We start from the raw sequence: 20412 nt of genomic DNA on the forward strand, positions 1-20412 counted from the left end.
ACCTCAAGGACGCCTACTTACACATACCGATGAACGAGAAGCACAAGCATATGCTCAGGTTCGCAATCGGAGGAGGCCACTACCAGTTCACAACGCTGGCCTTCGGACTGAAATCAGCTCCAAGGGTATTCACGAAGTGCCTCGCGGCAGTCGCAGCGCAATTACGAAGACAGGGGATACACGTATACCCTTACCTGGACGACTGGCTGGTGAAAGCAAACTCGTACCAGAAGTGCAAGCAGCATGCACATACAGTGACGAGCACGCTCATAAACCTGGGGTTCTCCGTCCATTGGAAGAAATCATCAATGGAGCCGGAGCAAGTGAAGATCTTCCTGGGGGCAGAGATCAACACCTTACAGGGCAAAGTGTTCCCCAGCGAGAAGAGAGCAAGGGCACTGGTCAAGGAAACTCGCCTCTACCGGAAGGGACAAGCTCGGACAGTGAGGACTGCGAGCAAGATCATGGGGATGATGGCATCGTGCATCCACCTAGTGCCGAATGTGCGGCTCCACATGAGACCCATGCAAGAATGGCTCCAGGAACAATGGTCACAGGCTTCTGGTAGTTGGGAGGATCCTGTGGTGGTGACGCACGCAGTGCAGAAGGAGACGAGATGGTGGACCTTGGAGAACTTAACAAGGGGACAGCCTCTAACACTCCCAACTCCGACAGTGACCATCACCACGGACGCATCCCTGAAGGGATTGGGCGCTCACATGGAGGAACTCAAAGTGAGGGGTCTTTGGACGCCAGCAGATGCGACACAGCACATCAATTACCTCGAATTGAAGACAATCTTCCTTGCACTGAAAGCCTTCCAGACAAGACTGTACAGGCAAAAGGTGTTGCTACAGACAGACAACACCACGGCGATGTTCTACATCAACAAACAGGGTGGAACACAGTCAACAACGCTTTCGACGCTGGCGCAGGAGATATGGAGGTGGGCCATCCCTCTCCAGATAGACCTGCTAGCCATACACCTACCAGGGAAGGAGAACATTCAGACAGACTGGCTGAGTAGACAGACCTCGGCATCCCACGAGTGGGAGCTCAATGCTCAGGAGACAAGGAGGCTGTTCAACAGGTGGATAACGCCATCAGTGGACCTGTTTGCAACACGCCAGAATGCGGAATGCCGAAACTTCGCATCCAGACAACACGAAGAAGGGTCCCTTGGGAATGCCCTATGGATAGATTGGTCCGGGAAATTTGTGTACCCTTTTCCCCCGATACCACTGATACACAGAGTACTGAGCAAGTGCAGAGCGAGCACCATGACCCTGATACTGGTCGCGCCACAGTGGGCGAGGCAGACATGGTACTCGCAGATCATGGAGATGGCGCAGTGTGCACCCCACAGATTCGGCAGAAGAAAAGACCTGCTCTCCATGCAGAACGGAGAGGTGCTGCACCCAGAACCAGAGTGCATGAGCCTAGTAGCATGGCTCCTGAGGACATAGAGTTCGCACATTTGAGACTGCCAGAGAGCACCCTCAGGGTCCTTCGGGAGGCACGAAGGCCCAGCACAAGGAAGTGCTATGTCGCAAAGTGGAAAAGATTCACGATGTGGTGCAGGAGGGAAAGACTCCACAATAAAATGAAAAAGGACTCCACGGTACTGAAGTACCTGACACACTTACTGGAGAAAAACCTCAGCTCGTCCTCCTTGAGAGTTCACCTGGCGGCTATAGTGGCATACACAAGGGGTGAGATGGGCAGAAGCTTCTTCACATCACAAGTTGTAAAGAGGTTCCTCGAAGGAGCAAAAAGGATTGCACCACCCAAGCGGGTGCCACCACCGGCATGGAACTTAAACGTGGTCCTGACGGAACTCATGAAGGAGCCCTTCGAGCCGCTTCACAAGGCCTCCTTGAAGATGCTAACTATGAAAACTGCTTTCCTGGTTGCAATTACATCCTTACGCAGAGTGAGCGAGCTGCAAGCGCTAACGCTACAGGAGCCCTACTTACAAATACACAATGACAGGGTGGTGATGAGGACCGACCCACACTTCATGCCGAAGGTGGTGTCCAAGTTCCACATGAACCAGTCCATACAGATACCAAGTTTTTTCCAAAAACCAACCACTAGCGCAGAGCGAGCTCTGCACACCCTGGACGCCAGAAGGGCGGTCATGCATTACATTGAAAGGACACAGGAAAACGAAACAGTTCTTTGTGTCGTTCGCCAACAGTTACATGGGCAAGGCAGTGACTAAGACCACTATTGCACGATGGATCGCGCAAACAATCCAACTCTGCCACAAAAGGGCAGGAGAAGAACTGGCAGAGGGGGCACGCGCCCACTCCACTAGAAAAAAGGGGGCTACAATAGCCTTCCTGGCCAATACACCCATACAAGACATATGCCTGGCGGCAACATGGGCTTCGGTGCACACATTCACGAAGCACTATTGCGTGGATGTTCAGATGAACAAAGAAGCACAAGTCGGACAAAGGCTGCTCCAACATATATTCAGAAACCAGAGCTCATCTTCCACCCAGCCGCCACGGAAATGAGAAACCGCTACGAAATCTATGCACAGCATAGTGAATCCAGAAAGATTCACGCTGCAAAACGAATAGTTTCTTACCTGTCGGTGTAGTTTTGCAGCTTGAAGATCTTTCTGGATTCACTAGCGAACCCACCCACCTCCGCCAGAAAGATGAGGCTGGAGAGAAAAGAGGTGGTCAAAAAAAAAAAGGAAAATAGGAAGAGAAGAAGTAAGAGAATATAAGGACAAGTGGTAAAGAAATTATCACCTGAATAGAACATTGCCATTGCTTCGGAAAAGAAAGAAACACGGAAAAAAGAATCAGAAGATGGCGCCCAAGAGTGGGAGCTTCCGGGGAAGCATGCCGACGTCACCGGAAATGCACCCTAGGAGGTGTGACGCCGACGCCCACAAGGGCTACAAAAAACCCCCAAAAAAACAAAGAAAAGACTACGAATCCGGACCCAACCACAAGACCGCGGAATATGCACAGCATAGTGAATCCAGAAAGATCTTCAAGCTGCAAAACTACACCGACGGGTAAGAAACTCTTCGTTACCAAACCATACAAAGAAAAACAGACGGGAGATTAAAAATACACAGAGCGCCTACAAGCAAAGCGCTGCACGTAATTATGCGGAGCCTTACAGGCAGACTCTGCCTCTTACCGGCTTTAAGTAAGCACTGCCAATTGCCTCTAACCAGTCAAACCGGACTGCTAGAGCGCACCAAAAGAAGAGTCAGCGTCCCTTAGTCCCCCCAAGATGGCGCTCAAAGTGGAGGAAGCCTCGCTGGTCAATCCGCCAAAACAGCGGTGCTGGGCACACTTTAAATGCAGGAATGCGGCGGTGACAGGAATGCGGCGGTGAGTTTAAAACAGGAAATAAAATTACCTAACCATACAAAGAAAAAGAAACAGTAGATTAAAAATACACAGAGCGCCTACAAGCAAAGCGCTGCGCGTAATTATGCGGAGCCTTACACCCTATGCCTCGGGCCATTGGGTGCCTGAGACGTGCCTGTGCTGAAGCAGTACGGGTATAGCGCAGGGTCAGTGTGAGCCCCCCAATAGGGGCTATTGTGCACGCCGACCTCTAAATGGCGCCTAACCCTAAGCTGGGGGGCGCGCCTGCAGTGTGTGCGCTATGCATGATCGCAGGGTTGCGCCATCCAGGGGAGCCAGCAATGTAGTCTGTCAGCGCAGTGCAGCAAGCACATAAAGGATACATCGAACAGGACAATAAATTCAGAGTCCGCCATCTGTCCATCATATTTCAGCAGCCAGTTACATAAGGAGGTTAGCAGTCTGGGGCGTCACTACGGGTAGGCTAGTGTCTTCCGACATCTCGGTGGATGGTGAGGACGGGCTGGTCACGTCCTGCTCGCTTTGCTGCCGGTAGTCTGAACAGCCGAGTGCCCCCAGTGTTGCGACCGCCTCCAATTCTTCTTGCCTCTCCTGCCGCATCTTCTCCGGGCTGGGCGCGACCTGGCCGAGGCCCGCTCCCCGCAGAGTTCCCCTCTTCCTCTTCCGTCTCCTGGATCGCTTCTCTTGCCATCCGCCCTCTCCAGTGTCTATGGGCCTCGTCCCCGACCATTGCCCGCTCTCCTCCAGCCAGTCCCAGACTTCCGATGGGGCCTCGAAAAAGCGCGTGCCCTCTTTGGTGACCACCCGCAGGTGGGAGGGGAACAGCAGGGAGTAAGGTAACTCCAGTTCTCGCAGCTGCTTCTTTACTGCCAGGTACGAACCTCTCCTCCTCTGCACTGCAGCCGTGTAATCTAGGAAGAACATCACGCAGCTGTTGCCCACTTTGAGGTCATCCATCTTCCTGGTTTCGCGGAGTACCGCGTCCCGGTCACGGTAGTTCAGGAGTTTGAAGAGGAACGGCCTAGGCCGAGCCCAGGGCCGCTGGGCCTGCGCCGGCACTCTATGCGCTCTCTCTACCACAAAGTGCGAGGACAGCGTCCCAGGTGGCATAAGTGTCCGCAGCCATGCCTCCGTGTCCTGCTCAGGAGACGTCCCTTCTTCCCCCTCCAGTAGGCCTACCACCCGGACGTTGTTGCGCCGGGAGCGCCCTTCTGCGCCCTCCGCTCGATTTTCTAGTGCATTAACCCTATCTGTTAGGTCTTGCAGCGCATTGGTATGGCTTTGCACAATGGGCTGGATTTCTTGGACCGATTGGCGCTGTGTGGCCACTGATTCTGATAATTTACGATGGTCTGCATGTAGTAATGTGAAGTCGGACGTGACTTTGTCGATCCGGGCTTCCAAGGAGGTCTTAGTCTGCGCCAGGGTGACTCCGATGCGCTCCACCGCCGCCAAAACGGTGTCCATCTTCGCCGCTAGGGTGGTCACAGGCTCCATGTTGTCTCGCCTGTGTTCTTGCGCGGGGCCCGGGTCTGTCGCCCCCTGCTGTTTAGTTTGAGACTTGTCTCGAAGCCGGCCCATCGCAAGCTGCTGCGCCGTGGGCATCTAGGGGTACCTCCACTAATCCGGGCGCCGGTGCGCACGGCGAAGAATGGGGCTAGCTAAGTGGATCTTCGCCGGTAATGTTCGTCGCCCTAAGGCTCCAGGGCTCGTGTGCCCCCCGGAGGGAATGTGTAGTCTCCAGTGGCGGCTTGCGCCGAGGTTCGCGACAGTGCTGGTGGTACAGCGCAGCCTGCACAGTTCCAAACCCCACCAGTAGTAGCAAAGGGGCTCAGTGTCTCAGGCGCCTCCAGGGCAGCAACCGCCCGGCACAGCAGTATTCAAGATGGCAACCGTGTCCAAATGGCGCCCGGGCCCGGCAGCCCCCAACCTCCGTCCAGCCTCACCCAAGGATGATGCAGTTAGTCACATCTCGCTGCCTCTGCCACCCGGCCATATACAGCGACCTCCGCCGCCTCTTCGTGCCCCCTCTCGGCTCACCCGGCTTGGCTCAGCGATTCACCGCCTCTACGGCCAGTTTCTTATCAGGCCTGATGCAGGCCCAGTGCAGGCCAACCTCCGGGCTCGCCCTTGTGGTCCTCTCTTAGGGGTCCAGTGATGCCTGCTTTGCCATGCAAGAGCTCCCCCAGTCCCAGGCAGGATGTCAGGTGGCCGGTGCCTTTGCTGCCTCCCGTCAGACCCGCTCTAGAAGCAGGGCATCACTCCTGCAGCTTGTAGGCGCTGCAGAGCCCCGTGAAGGTCCCAGTATGCCACCGCCTCCCGCGCGGGTTCAGTACGCCGCCGTCTCCAGCCCAGGTCCGCTGCGTCGGCGTGTGGGTACCGCAGGCCGGGCCTCCGCTCCCACTCCTCACCGCTATTCCAGCAGTCCGCCGCTCCCAGGCTCCGGCACACAGGGGTCCGCCGCCGCTACTCTCCCGGTCTCAGGCCTGGGGCTCCACCTTCCGCCTGCATCCACTTTCCGGGCCGCCTCGGCTCGCCGCACTCCGCCCCAGCGGCCTCGGGGTCCAAGACAGAGTCTGTCGCTGCCAGGCCTGCCCCTTTGCAGCGCCGCGGGTGGCCCCCAAGGGCGCCGAAGTCGCGGGTGAGTTTCGCGCATTTGCTGGCTGTTAAGTTACGCCGGGTCTGGCCACCTCGCCACCGTCAATTCTGCAGCAATCCAAGCTTCGCCGCGTCTCGGGGGCTCCCTGGCGTGCCCTCACACCGGCTCCGCTTTGTGGGGACAGAAAACGCCACTTCAAAAGGAGAAATGAAGGATATTAGGGGCCCTGAGGACGGAGCTTTATCGAGTGGCATCCGCCATGTTTGGCTGGCTGGCCACGCCGGCAATTTATGAGTTATGTTGTGTGATCAGATGGTAACCAAGTAGTTCAACAAATGCAAATTTGTATCGCAACGCTGATCCACCAATGTGAGAAAGTGACTCTATATATACTGGACTAGAAGGAAGTACAGTGTGTATAGAGTCCACCAGCCCCAGAGGTATAACGGAGGTTAAAGTCAGAACTGACCTTACTCTCCAAAGTGGTAGCTTGGTCGAGCAGTAAGGCAGTACCAGAGGACAGTGTTAAGCACTTGTTGTACACACTCAGTCAGCAAAAGGTTTCACACACTCAAAGACTGAACTCCAGGCCAATTGTTTTTATATCCACAGATATAGCTGTTTTATTTTTAGAACCAACAGTTATCAACATATACTTTTCAAGGTACGAATACTCGTATGTAAATACTTTGCAGTAGAGCAATACGTTTGTACACACAATAATTACAGGATAGCTAATCAGCAATACAGTTCTGAAACACACTAGCATTGGGCTCAATGGGTTTTTCATAGGAAAGTACAGTTGATTACTTTATGGATTACTTTGGTAGTTCCAGGACTAGATCTTAGATTCAGTCCTGGGGTCTAAGCTGAAACCAGATTAGCAAAAACGTTTTAGTTACTGTGACGAATTTTCCTGAATATAAAGCTGTTTTAAAAGTTCACACTTAGAAACTTTCAAGGTGGTTCTGACAATGTTATCCAATGGGAGAAAATTCAGGTTACAGGTAAAGTACGATTGCGTAACTTTTGTAACCCAGCACTAGTCTCCTAGGGTGAGCACTGGGGGCTAATCTCAAAACAGGTAGGTTATTGCGTTTCAGTATTTCGAACGATTTTTAAAGAATATTTGCAGTTTTCAAAAGTAGACACTTGGAAGAAATTTCATAGAAAAGCAGACAATGGGTTCCTACGGAGAAAATACAGGTTACTAGTAAACCCGCTAGGGATTACTTTGGCGGTTCAGTGCTGGGCTGAAAGGTACAGTACTGGCCTGAAAGGTACAGTACTGGCTTCTCTCCTGATCACAGGTGAGTATTTTCGAATTCGGACTTTGGCTGATTTTATAGGAATAATTTCAGTTTTCAAAACTTCACACTTAAAAACTTTTCGAGTCAAAATGGGTCAATGTTATCCAATGGCAGGTAAGTGAATTACCGGTTTCCAGGTGAGTACTTGGTTGGTGAAGTTAGGGTTCTGGGTGTAGACACAGGGGCGGCCGGGTGCAGAGGTAGGTAGGCCTAATGTTATCCAATTAGGCAAAGGGGGCCTTCGGTTGGTGGCTGCTGGCTAGCAGGCCACGCAGCTCTGGGAGTTGGGCTCCTGGTCACTTGCTCTGGGCAAGGGGGGAAGTAGGATTGGGCAAAGAGGCCACAGCCAGCAGCACTCGGGCGGCTGGGTGCAGGGTGCTTTTGAGCCCTCTGGCGCTCAATGTTATCCATGAGGATCTTGAAAGAGGAACAAAGGCTGCAAGCTCGGGGACGGTGACTCTCCAGGGGCGACCAGCACTTCGAAAGGTAAGTTGGGATGATGGAGCACAGGTAGGTACCCCAAAGGGAGGCACAGGGGGCCACGGGCGCCGGGTGCAGGGGTGTCTTTGAGGGTCGGGAAAGCTTACCCTCGGCTGGTCGCGGTTGGGGTGGCCCTTGGTTCTGAGTCTGCAGGCGTCGGCTGGTTCGTCGAGGAGGGTCTTTGGGCACTGGACTAAGGGTCCAGTCGCCGGGGGTACGTCCTCGTGGTCTTGGTTCGGGTTGACCCGGGCTCGGCTGGTGCAGAGTAGGCTGGTCCGGAGCTTCCTGGTGAGCACCAGGTGGGGTGTTGCAGCAGAGCCTCTGCTGATGGGAGTCCCAATATTTGAGAGGGTCAAGGCAGGCAGGTCCTCTGGGTGTCCCAAGGTTGCTGTCAGCGGAGGTCGCCGGGTTTAGGCAGGAGCAGGTTCCAGGATCAACAGGCCGGTAGGGCGGGGCCCAAGTCAGTTATTTTTGTCCTGTTGTTAGCAGCTGCGCGGCGGGTCTTCTTCTTATTGATCTTCTTCTTTTTTTATGGGGATCTGAGGAAGGAATGTTCAGGGAGTCCCTTAATACTAAATTTAGGGGTGTTACGGGTAGGGCAAGGGCAGGGACCAATGGGTCCCTGTCCTGGGGTGAGGACACCCCCTAGCCTCCTCCTCTCCTGTGGGAGGGGGGCAGGAGCCTAGCTGGGATTTGGCAGGGCTCCCCATCTACAAGATGGCCGGAGCCTGGGGTCGTGCTTCACCTCGTCTCCTCCACCTGAGGGGTGGGGTTGGCAAAGGTTGGCACACCCTCCTTCCTGACATAGTTTTTCCCGCCAGTGTTCCCGCCAGAGTGGGGGTAGAACGGGTGGGAGGCCAGTTGCTGGGTATAGCAAATGGTCTGGAGAAGCTCTCAGAGACGGTATGCCTTTGAAGTTTCCCCCTGTCCAACCTGGGGGAGGAGACACATCACCTCGCCCAGGATGTGCATTGTTGCAGGCCCAGGAGAGCGGGGGGCTCTCCACCCAGGGGTCCAGCAACATGTCTGCTGCGTAGCAGCCTCTGCAGCCACTCAGCCCAGACGTGGATTGTATGTTCGGGTTTTGGAGGGCATCTCTAAGATGCCGTTTCGTGCATTTTACATTAAATCCCACACTGGCATCAGTGCGGGTTTAATGTGCTGAGAAGTTTGGTACCAAACTTGTCAGTCTTCAGTGTAGCCATTATGGTGCTGTGGAGTTCGTAATGACAACCTCCCAGCACCATATACTCTTAAATGGCATCACTGCACTTATAGTACCCAGGAATGGCCCTGGGTACTGTAGGGACACAGGGCTCATGCCCTTGTGCCCTCACCTCTGGCATAGGGCACCCAGCTAGAGGGGTGACTGAAGTATGCCAGGGCAGTGGGTTTTGAGGGCATGGCACACAGGGATGTGTGCCATGTCTACTCTTGTTTTAGTTCTGTACTTAGGCACTCAGCCTGCAAAGGCAGGGTGTGGGTGCCAGGGTACCGGGCCCCTGAGGGTGGCACAATAAGTGCTGCAGCCCTCAGGGATCTCCTCTGGTCACCATGCCCTGGGTACCTAGGGTACCATTTTACTTGGGGCTGACAGGTGGCCAGAGGTGCCAATTGGGTATTTTGTTTCAGCATAGCTTTTCTTTTTAGGGAAGGAACACAGGCCCTGGGTACCTGATTGGCAGGGACCCAGGGCACACTCAGTCAACCACATCAGCAGTTCAGAAAAAAGTGGGGGCATACCAAGGCAAGAAAGATGGATCTTTCTCACACTTGTGGCTACTGTGTGGTGGGAGATGGTGTCGAAGACAGCCAACAGGTCAAGGAGGATGAGTGTTGCCATTTGACCCCAGTGGAGGAGGGAACAGATATCGTCAGTGGTATGAGTAGGGTGGTCTTGGTTATGTGGTTGCTGCGGAATCCGGATTGGGAGATGTCCAAGACGTTGTTAGCTTTGATTAAGTTTGCTTGCTGGGTGTTGTCGGCCTTTTCGATGACTGGCTGTGAATGGAAGCAGGGAGATGGGCCTGAGGTTTTGGAGATCTGTCGGGTCTGCGGAGGGTTTCTTCAGTAGAGGGTTGACTTTGGTGAGTTTCCAGGCGTCTGGGAATGTTGCGGTCTCAAGGGAGTAGTTGATTGTCTGGCATTGATCAGGTGTGCTGACCGTGCTGGCTTTGTGGAAGATGTGGGGTGGACAGTGGTCTGAGGGTGCTCTGGAGTGGATGCTCTTCATGATCATAAAGGTGTCTTCTGTCGTGAGTTGGGTCCATTTGAGCAGGGGCTGTTGGGTGGGGTCGCTGGGGGGTGGGGATGAGTTGGGGCGAAGCGGAGAGCTATTATCGAAGTTTTTGTACATCATCATAATCTTGAGGTGAAAAAAGGTGCTTAGTCTGTTGCAGATGTCTTGGGAGGGTGGGACGTCTGTTTCGCTGCAGGGTTTTGGATATTCCTTGGTGGAGAAGAGCTCTTTGGTATTATGAGCGTTGGTGAGGATTCTGTCTTGAAGGGATTTCTTCTTTGCAGATTTGATGAGTTGCTGATGTACTGTGGTGGCTGGAGTGCAGGGTTGAACCAGCTTGCTTTCTTAATGAGTCCTCCCGTGGCTTTCTTGAGGGCGGCAAGTTGGTTAGCGCAGTTCGTGATCCAACGGTGGCGGTTGCGTGCAGCGGCGTTAGTGTCTGGTGTAGTCAGTGGTGGGGTGCTTATGAAGGTGGAGGTTAGCTGGTCTTCGTTAACTTTGTTCCAGCTTCTACGCGGGAGGTGGTGGGTGTGCTTGCGTATGGTGTTTTTTTTTAAGGAGAAGTGGATGCAGTGGTGCTCTGTCTAGAGGAGTTCTGTGGTGTGGCTGTAGGAGACTGTTTCCTTCTGCGAAGATGGGGTCGAGTGTGTGTCCCGCTGTGTGCGTGGGGATGGTGACTAGTTGCTTCGGTCCTGTGTTTGCGATGTTCTGTAGGAGTGAGGTGATAGGGTTGTCTTGGTTGTCTAGGTGAAAGTTTAGGTCTCCAAGTAGGATGTAGTCTGTGGAGGCGGGGGTGGTGGGGGGGATGAGGTAGGTGATGGTTTTGGTGAATGAGCGCTGGGGCCGGGCGGCCTGTAGATGATTGTTGCGTGGAGAGTCGTTTGAGGGTTGTACTGGATATGGAAGTGGAGGTACTTCATGAGGCTCATAGTGACGTCCAGGCTGGTGGTTGTGATGGTGTTTTTGTGGATGATGGTGATGCCGCCTCCTGGGCGGATGGGGAGGTCCTTCCGCAGGATCTTGTATCTATCTAGAATGGCAGTGGCGATGTTGAGTGAGGAGTAGGCATTGGTCCAGGTTTCTGTGAGAAAGGCAACTTCCGGCCCGTAGGTGTTAAGGAGTACCAGATTTCTGTTGCATGCTTGTGTATGGAGCACATGTGGAGGAGGATGCAGTTGAGTGGTTTGTGAGTGGTGATGTCCGGAAGGCTGGAGGCTGCTGCTGGGGTACGGAGGTGGGTGAAGGTCCAGTGGCAGTGTAGACAGGAGAGCAGGCCTTGTGTGTTGCTCGGCGTCGAAAGCTGGCAGTTGTTGCTGCGTCCGTGGTTGAGAGCATGGAGGGGGCTGGAGTTGTAGTAGAGTGAGTCAAAGGACCTGGGTCCCTGGCGTGGGTCGTGGACGGACTTGCCAGTTGCATGTCTCCACATGGCTGCCATTAAGTAGGCATCGGGGAGGGCTGGTCAGCTGGGAGGCGGGAAGGACACACTGGAGGGGGGTACCGGGGGGGCAGCAGCAGAGAAAACAGCTCAGGTGAAAAAAGAAAAGGAATGAGAAGAAACGAAAAGCGAAAGAAAGAGAAAAAGAAGCCAGAGAGGCAGAGCAGCAGAAGAGCAGAGTGCTCTCCCACTGGACCACCAGGGATTAGGTGCAGGCAGGAGCCAACGGATGCAGGAGGCCCTCGAACACCCTGCAACGGAGCTCAAACCTTCTCCCCAGGATGGGCCAGTGCTCGAAGGGGTAGCTTCGAAGGCCTGCTTCCTGTGTAATGAGACCCCTAGCTTCTGCTGTTAACAGTAGATGGCAGCCCCTGGTTTACAGTCCCACCTACCCCCACTTTGTGTGGGAAAACATAGAAAGGCTAAGAGTTGTGACCACCTTGGCCAACTCCACTCCTGGTGGAGGAGGCAAAGTTAAGCACACTTTTCAGTCCCCTCCATCTTAAAGATTAGGGGAACCCTTCAGTCAGGGTTAGGTCTATGCCCCCTCTCATAGGAGTGTGGCATAATACTCCCCTATATCTCCCCTTAAATTTAGTATTTAGGAGGCTCCCCCAGACCTAGAAACCAGATCTGCGATGACTAAAGAAGAAAGAGAACAACCCTGCAGAGAAGACTGAAGATGAGGACTGCCTTGGCCCCAGACCTACCGGCCTGTCTTCTGCAAACCTGCAACCAGTCTTGCAACCAGCGACCTCTGAGAACCCTGCGAGGAATGCTGCATTAGAAAAATACTCCAATCTCCTGTGGACAGGGAGCTATCCAAGAATAAACAAGCCCCAAGGACTCCGGATCCAAGTGGATCACCTTCTCCCACCCACTCTGCACCCGATACCCATGGCCCGAGTCTAAGTGGCCCTCCTGCCCCTTGAAGTCACCCATAAGCGTGGAAGGGTATGCTCAGATGTGAGTCCCTTGCTCACTGCACCATCAGGATTCAAGCAAGCCGGGCGGATGACGGCTGTAATGCCAGAAACCGGTCCCCGGAAGCTTGTTTCCTTTCCAGTAAAAGAATTGGCTTGGTAGTTTGGTCTGCCCTGTTCCCATGACGCACTGGGCCAGGGACAGACTAATTTGCATGTAGCCAGGTTCTGAGCTGGGTTGGTGCAGTGAGCTAAAAAACGGTGATGGATCAAGCCCTGATCTGTTGACTGGGTAGGAGTGTTCTGCTTAATTCAGAGACTCTGTCCATCACCACCCCCCCTTTTTCTGAATCGTTTTGTCCACCATAAGCGTGGAAGGGTATGCTCAGATGTGAGTCCCTTGCACACTGCACCATCAGGATTCAAGCAAGCCGGGCCGAAGACTGCTGTAATGCCAGAAACCGGTCCCGGAAGCTTGTTTCCTTTCCAGTAAAAGAATTGGCTTGGTAGTTTGGTCTGCCCTGTTCCCATGACGCACTGGGTCAGGGACAGACTAATTTGCATGTAGCCAGGTTCTGAGCTGGGATGGTGCAGTGAGCTAAAAAACGGTGATGGATCAAGCCCTGATCTGTTGACTGGGTAGGAGTGTTCTGCTTAATTCAGAGACTCTGTCCATCACCACCCCCCTTTTCTGAACCCTAGCGATACGGCATTTGAATCCATTGCTCCTGACCTCCACGACTGTGCCTGCAGTGTGAACCTGAAGGGCCCCCGCCACCGCGACAGGCCCGGTTTTAAGAAATGTGACGTCTAAAGGCACCCCTGCACCCACAGCCCCTGGGCTTTGAGGAGCTTGACCAGCGGTGCTCCTGTGACTCCCAGCATCCCAACTTACCTGTGCTGTCGCTGGTGTTCTGCCTGCAGCCTTTTTCCAAAAGATGATCTTCCAGTGGACAGCTTTGGGCTTGCTCTAAAGCCCAATTCTTGGCCCCACTTTCATTAAGTCCTATTGTGTGGATGTTCTAGCATCTCAACAAGCTAATGTAGGACAGACAGTGCTACGTACTCTCTTTCAAACAACTGCAACACCAACAGGATAGCCACCGCTTTTGTGGAGGGACTGCTTTACAGTCTATGCAGGATGTGTATCTACTGCCACACATGCCTCGAACGGAATATGTTACTTAACCTGTAAGCATCTGTTTGTGGCATTTAGTGCTGTAAAATCACATGCGCGTACTCTCCTCCCTGGACAGCTACGGCTGTTGCAGTTCTTATCTATACTTACATATGCATGGACATCTCTTTACTGATACTTACTTATACTCCATTCTTACCCTCCCGCTGGAAAACAATCTAACAATGGAGTCGATGCCCATGCTCACTATTATCAAGAGGAGAAGTTACCTTACCTCTTGACTTGAAAGACTTGTTCGAAGAAAAACAACTTGCACACATCTGGACATACCGACATAACTCCCCCCTGCTTTCCCAGCTTCCCTGCACTTGAAAAACAACAAGTACATGATTTACTAATCCAGATAAAATCCGGCTCCCCTCTGGATCCATGCCCCGCCTATGTGCTTCACCAAATTCCCGAGACCATCGCAAACACCCTGACTCCCCTGCTCAATAAAATCATCTCCCAAGGAGAATTTCCAAAAAACTGGAAAATGGCCTGTATTAGACCTATCCTCAAGAAAGAATCCCTTGATCCTTTTGAACCCAAACACTACCGGCCCATTTCCTGCTTGCCCCTACCTTCAAAAATCCTGGAAAAAGCTATAAATCAGGAAATAATGCATCATGTGGAGGAAAAAAAGCTACTTGATCCGTCTCAACACGGCTTCAGACCCCTTCACTCCACAGAATCAGCCCTCATTATGGCCACTGAAAAAATTCGCAAAACCATGGACGAAGGTGGGCGATCCGCCCTAATACTTTTAGACCTCACAGCGGCCTTCGACACTGTGAATCACGCTGTCCTATTAAAAAGACTCGCGTCACTCGGCTTCACCGGTTCCGCGCTGGCCCTTATTGCCTCCTTCCTAACCAATCGAACTAATCAACTGGTCTGGAATGGATTGCAATCCGCTGAATTCTCTCTTCCAGGCGGAGTCCCCCAAGGCTCAGCACTGTCTCCAACCCTTTTTAACCTTTACGTCACTCCCCTAGCTGCTCTGATCAGATCCCACGGCCTACAATTGGTGTCTTACGCCGACGACACACAAATCATAGTGTCCATCTCCCAATCTATCGACGCCACTGCAGAACGATTCAGGAACTGCCTCTCTCAGGTCAAAAACTGGATGTGCAACAACTTCCTAAGACTGAATACGGATAAAACCGAAGTCATCGAGTTCGGCCACAAAACTTCCATCTGGAACGACCTATGGTGGCCCCCCGAAGCAGGAACCTGCCCTCTCCCCGTAGACAAGGTCAGAAACCTTGGCTTCTTATTTGACAAAGAACTCTCCTGCAAAGCCCAGGTGAACCAGGTGACCTCAGCTTGCTTTCATAACATCAAACTGATCAGGAAAGTTCTTCCCTACATCCCAGACACCCTTAGGAAAACGGTAATGGGAGCCCTGGTCTTATCCCGCATTGACTACTGTAATTCCCTCTATCTGGGAGCAGGAGAAAAACAGCTGTCTAAACTTCAGGCAATCCAAAACGCGGTAGCCAGAGCCCTACTAATCATTCCCAGACGACACCCCACATCCAAGGCTATTCGAAAGCTACATTGGCTCCCAGTCAGGCTCCGCATACATTTTAAAGCTCTCTGCCTGGTCCACAGATCTCTCCACGGCAAGGGTCCCGACAACTTCAATAACCTACTGCCCCGATACATCCCCCCCGCGCGTACTGAGGTCATCCACCCTTGACCTCGTCTGCCAACCCAGAATAAATAAAGCTCGGTGGGGGGGAAAGTCCTTCTCATACCAAGCGGCAAAAATCTGGAACTCGTTACTCCCAGCTCTTCGTGCCCAAAAATCTAAAACGCACTTCAGAAAAGATCTAAAAACCTGGCTCTTTGTCTAGATCAACCTGCTCCTCTGCCTCTCTCTTTTCTGGATCTGTTAGCGCCAAGACGCCGCGGCATTCGTGCGCTCTACAAATACTTCAGTCAGTCAGTCATCTGGACCTAACACTAGATGGCAGAAGTACGCAAAGCATGTGAATCTATTGCACTACATGCCAAGGAAAATGCTTACAGGGTAAGTAACATAATTGTTTCTGATGTCCTTCCATTTGTTAAAAAGCATTCCATGTTCTAGGCCGAGCCTTTTTGCGAGAGAGATTTCACAGATATGTCCCATGAAGTACTCTTCGATCCTCCCAGGCCCACCTCCTGAAGATTCCAGGGATCAGACAAGTAAAAAAATATGGTCGCGCAATCTCTTTCTGCAAAGCCAAGGTCTGAAATCTGCTTCCTAACGGAGGGTTAGTCTCACCTTCTGCGTTTTAGTAAACACTTAAGTATGACTCCACATCATGTTTTGGATAAGAACACGGCCTTAGATATCAGCCTGTCCCACGTTTTTGTTTGCTGTCTCCCTACTGTTGTTCCTTTAGCATTGGGATTCCCTTCATGGTTGTTGTACTCCTTAATATGCTTTTGTGTGCTTTGCGAAATATCCAGATTGTGTTCACCACAAGATGGGTGTTTTTTGGCAACTACACAAAGATGGCAAATGTTTATACTGTTGAATGTGTCCCTAGTTGTCCGTCCGTCTCCCCTTTCTGTTCTGAGCAGACTTGTGCAGCCTTTTACAGATGGTGACATTGTGAACTGCTGCATTAACTGCTGCATTAAGCACGGCAACTTTTTGTTTGCCTCATATCTACAGTATTCCCCTTGACCCAGTTGCTGTGCTTTTCATTAATTAATTCTCCTGATGCCATAGGGATTTCTGAAGTCAGAAATCAGTTTTACAAGTTGCACAGCTCATGCTGATGTCTTGTTCTATTTCTGAGTGTGCAGTCCGGCGTCACACCAGTCTTATAGAAGTATTTTTGTAAAATATAGTGCAGCATGTGATTTTTGAATTTATTTTAATGCCGCCATCTCTTAGATATTGGTAATAATTTTCTTTTTTCAGCTTTCTCTTAAAGCATTCGCCTGGTACGCAGATGTTTTAGCCAGTTCCAATGAAATATAATTCTTGTGCATATCAGTGTTTTTTTTTGTGCCCAAAATTTGTTGACTGTTTCGGATTTAATTTTTTTATAACCAAAAATGCTGTTCGTAAACATTAACAAGTGTTTATTGCCATATAATGGTCCCATAACAGAAATCAATGCGTTTTTAATGTATGCCTACTTTTAGTTGTTGAGTTTTTTTACTAAAAAAGTGGATGTTTGCAAACATATGCACAACAGCGGTTAGTTACCTAGTACTTTCATATTTTAAAACCTGCATCTATTTTTTGGCCATACATTTGTTGCATGTTCCCTAAAGTCTGCTTTAGCAATTCAATAACAGTTTTTTTTCTCATTAAAATAAACAAATTAACAACTCTGTTCACTTCAAATGCATCAGTAATTCCAAACGTTTTGCAGAAATAATTACTCCACTTGATAAAAAAAAGCTCTCCAATGTACTGTTAGTAAACCTCACGCTAGCCAAATGATCACATACTGTTTTTCTCTTTATCCCCCCTAAAGACTCCTCCCCAGCACCAAACCGAGTACAGGGTTCGCATGGTTCTGCCATATTGAAGGAGGGTGACACCGTCCTTTCATGCTGGATTGTTGGTGATTCCTGGATCTATTGGGCGCAACGATACGCTATACGGAATTATTTTGCAGAAAATCTTAGCATAAATGTGAAGTGGCTTGGCTTTCGAGACTTCAAGTGGAGAGACTTACTCCCTACACTTTCCAAATATCATGAACAAAGTGAGCACCCTGGTGTAATTGTTTTGCACGTGGGTTCAGAAGATCTTGGCTACCTTCCTGCTGCCCATATTACCTATGTGGTCAAAAAAGACCTAGCTAAAATGCGAGAAATGTTTCCGGCCACACGTTTTGTATTCTCACGAATTGCTCAACGGAAAAGATGGTTATTTTCCACAGTGGATAACCCCAAAGTAGAAATTGCTCGAAAAACTGTCAATGAAGCTGTGTCAGCTTATTTTTCTGAATTTCACTTTTTGAGCGTGGATCACGACCACAACATTAAACATAACTTGTCACATTTGTATCGCAAGGATGGAATCCATATGTCTGAGGAAGGGACTGAACGATTTCTTGGAAATATTCTGAAGGTACTTAAGCGATTTCTTGTTTAAGTTTCTCACTATTGTATGAAGAGCAAACAGTTGTTTTCAAGGAAAATGTTTCACCTGGTATAGACCCATACCCTTCTACAAATTGTCAAGTCTTGGAATTGGACTAGGTGCTATAAGGAGAACAGTGAAAAGAGAAGTATGGTACTAAACGAAAAAGGAAAGGTGAGACAAATGTTCACTGGTCAAGTGACATAACCTTGCTGTGGCTGTTCATAGCCCGACACCAGCCATCGCTGCTTCATGCAGTGGAAGAGATCTGCATGTAACACAAGTCAACATTGCACTGAAAAACAACCTTGTGACTTTTACAGGCTCTCTAAATTTGCATAGACAAGGTTCCAGCCGCTGTGATGTCCGTCTGTGGTGGATGGTCTGAACAAGACGCTCAGAGGTAAAAAGCTGCATGACCCACTTCCTACCAGTAGACATTCTGGTTGGATTGGCACTAGCCCTGTGACGTAGGATCTCCCTGACCAGTTTGTGCTGGATGATCATGTTGTAAGGATTACATGTGCTGCAATACAGTAGTAGTCCCACAGTTTGCAATTCTTATTGATGCCCCCCATACACCCTAGCGTTTCCATCCGCTCACACTCACTCTCTGTTCGCTGGCTCGAAGTAGCCCCTCGCCATTGTGACTAGTGGGCCTCATTTACACCGACACGCTGGATGGTCTAGTACAGTTGCACTCTCTATCTTGCACCGAGAAATTGGGAATTATAGGGTCAATCAGTAATTCCAGGTAGATTCACCCAGTAATTCCTTTCCACAGTTCCCAATAGCCCTCCAAAGGTTTAAGCTATTTCACAAGCTAAAAGCTCGGGGGGTAGACAAGACAATTTGGTGCTGCTTCTGCAGACCTTATAATAAGTCTTGTTCCCAGGCCCATCAGATTGAATGTGCCGGTGCTCACAAAGGCATTGATGGGTAAAACAAATTACAAATGTTGAGTGGAGGCACCTCTCAGCAAATTGTGAGAAGCAGATGTACTTGGGGATGAGTATGCTTCCCATGCTCCAGTGTCTTTAAATAAAGGGGCACTGACCAGGCTTTGTTTAAGCAGTCGCGCTTGTAGGTAAGTGGTTATGATCACCACGCTTTGGCAGGGCAGCAACTGGCATAAGTTAATCTCAAACATTTTTAGTGTGAGATACAAATAGGATGGAGATCTTTAAACATGCTCTTGCTTGCCATGTGCGGGGAATAAAGCCCTGTTTGCCTTGAGTAAACTTTAATATTTGCATACCAAGTTTTCTAACTGATTTCCTGTGAACTAGAAATGCAAACCAATCTCAAATTTCTGTAATGAAAACCAATATCAAAATTGTTTTTCAGCCTTTTGAAAGTGATCCTTTGTATGTACAGTAAAAACGATGCAGATGATTGTATTTGTTGTCTTTTTTGTTGTTAATGTGAATATATTTTATTAAGTCTGTTTGTTGGATACATAAGAGAATATAGTGCTCAAAACATGTTAAACAGCTAATGTCATAACCTAAGGGCATGATATTCGTGGGCATTTAACAGGTTTATGTTCGCTGACATTTATAAACTTAGCAATTATATACTGAGCAATTAAAGAGCTGACAACTAAACATTGATTTGTTTTTGCCTTATTGATGGTACTTGGGCTGGGGGCTCTGATGTGAAAGGATGTTTTAAGCGAGAGACTCGAAAAGATATGATTTTATGCAATCACTCATTTGAAGAGAGCAACAAATGATGAGTGGCAGTGGTCTTCTGGGATACCACGTCACTAAGAGACAAATCCCTTCTCTTCACACTTTACCGCTGAGGAAGAAATCCACACCTATACTGTTGCTTTCACAGAAGGTGTAATTGAAGTAGATGGCACAGAACCACGTTATTTCTTCAGACTATTGTGTGGTTGGACACACCCAAACTAATGGTGGAGTGCACAGTCCTCTGCCCCCAAGCAGTTCATGCAAAACTTTGCGTTACCCATGATATGAAGGGGTGATCCTTGACATGATGGTTATGCTCAGCGGATATTATGGGGCTTCAGCTTAGCTCTGTATTCAGTGTGTGTATTTTGCAAGTCTACGTTCAGCATCAGCAGAGGTGGAGGCATTTTACAAGACCCTCATAGTACTGCTTCCACCATGTTCAGTAGTGGGTTCTGCTGCTCCTCGTGAATTGTTGCCAGAAGTGCGGATTGTTCTGTGCTGTCCTCCTAGGCTTACAAGTGAGCATTGTCATCATCACACCAACCACACACTTCACAGCACTCCCCTGTGCTGCAAATGTGCAGTGATTCAGGAGCTTTCACAAACCTGTCTCCACAAATGTGTCTCCTTTGACTAGGGTCACATGCACAGCAGTGTATGGATTGGTCTTGAACAACTCTGCAGTACAATACTCAGGTGTACTTTACAGTATTCCCTTAAACACAGCAGCCAAAACTTTAAGGGAAAACATGTTTCTCATTACAAAATATCTGGAGTGGAAAGTGGGTCCACAATTTGTATTCATCAGACCAACATTTATTTTTATATTTACTACTTGTTTTCATAGTCAACACATTTGCATGCACACAAAATATTGGCTTTGCAACCCTTAAGGATGCAAAGGAGTAGGCAGCTGAAGTTTATCGCATTGTGTGTGTTTTTCCAACTGCTACCTTTTTTTAAACATGATATGCTCTGTGAACGGAGTGTCTTTTTTTCAAGATTTTAAGATTAGTAAAACATGTTCTTGAGGGATTCTTGAAATCAGATTCCTCAGCTTAAGATTATCCAGGTGCCAG

General features: G+C 50.1%; 1 protein-coding gene across 2 annotated transcripts in view; it reads left to right on the forward strand.

Annotated features, from left to right (window-relative positions):
* LOC147673146 (uncharacterized) overlaps window positions 1–19240 on the forward strand; it is a 175814-nt gene extending 156574 nt beyond the window's left edge. For both annotated transcript variants that reach the window (XM_086946898.1, XM_086946899.1), the window contains one exon: window positions 17020–19240. In XM_086946898.1, coding sequence (XP_086803024.1) covers window positions 17020–17645 — 626 coding nt within the window. In that variant the 3' untranslated portion in view covers window positions 17646–19240. The remainder of the gene's footprint in view (window positions 1–17019) is intronic.
* Window positions 19241–20412: the final 1172 nt, after the last annotated feature.

The sequence above is a fragment of the Lissotriton vulgaris genome, chromosome 12 (genome assembly GCF_964263255.1).
Source record: "Lissotriton vulgaris chromosome 12, aLisVul1.2, whole genome shotgun sequence".
NCBI lineage: Eukaryota > Metazoa > Chordata > Amphibia > Caudata > Salamandridae > Lissotriton > Lissotriton vulgaris.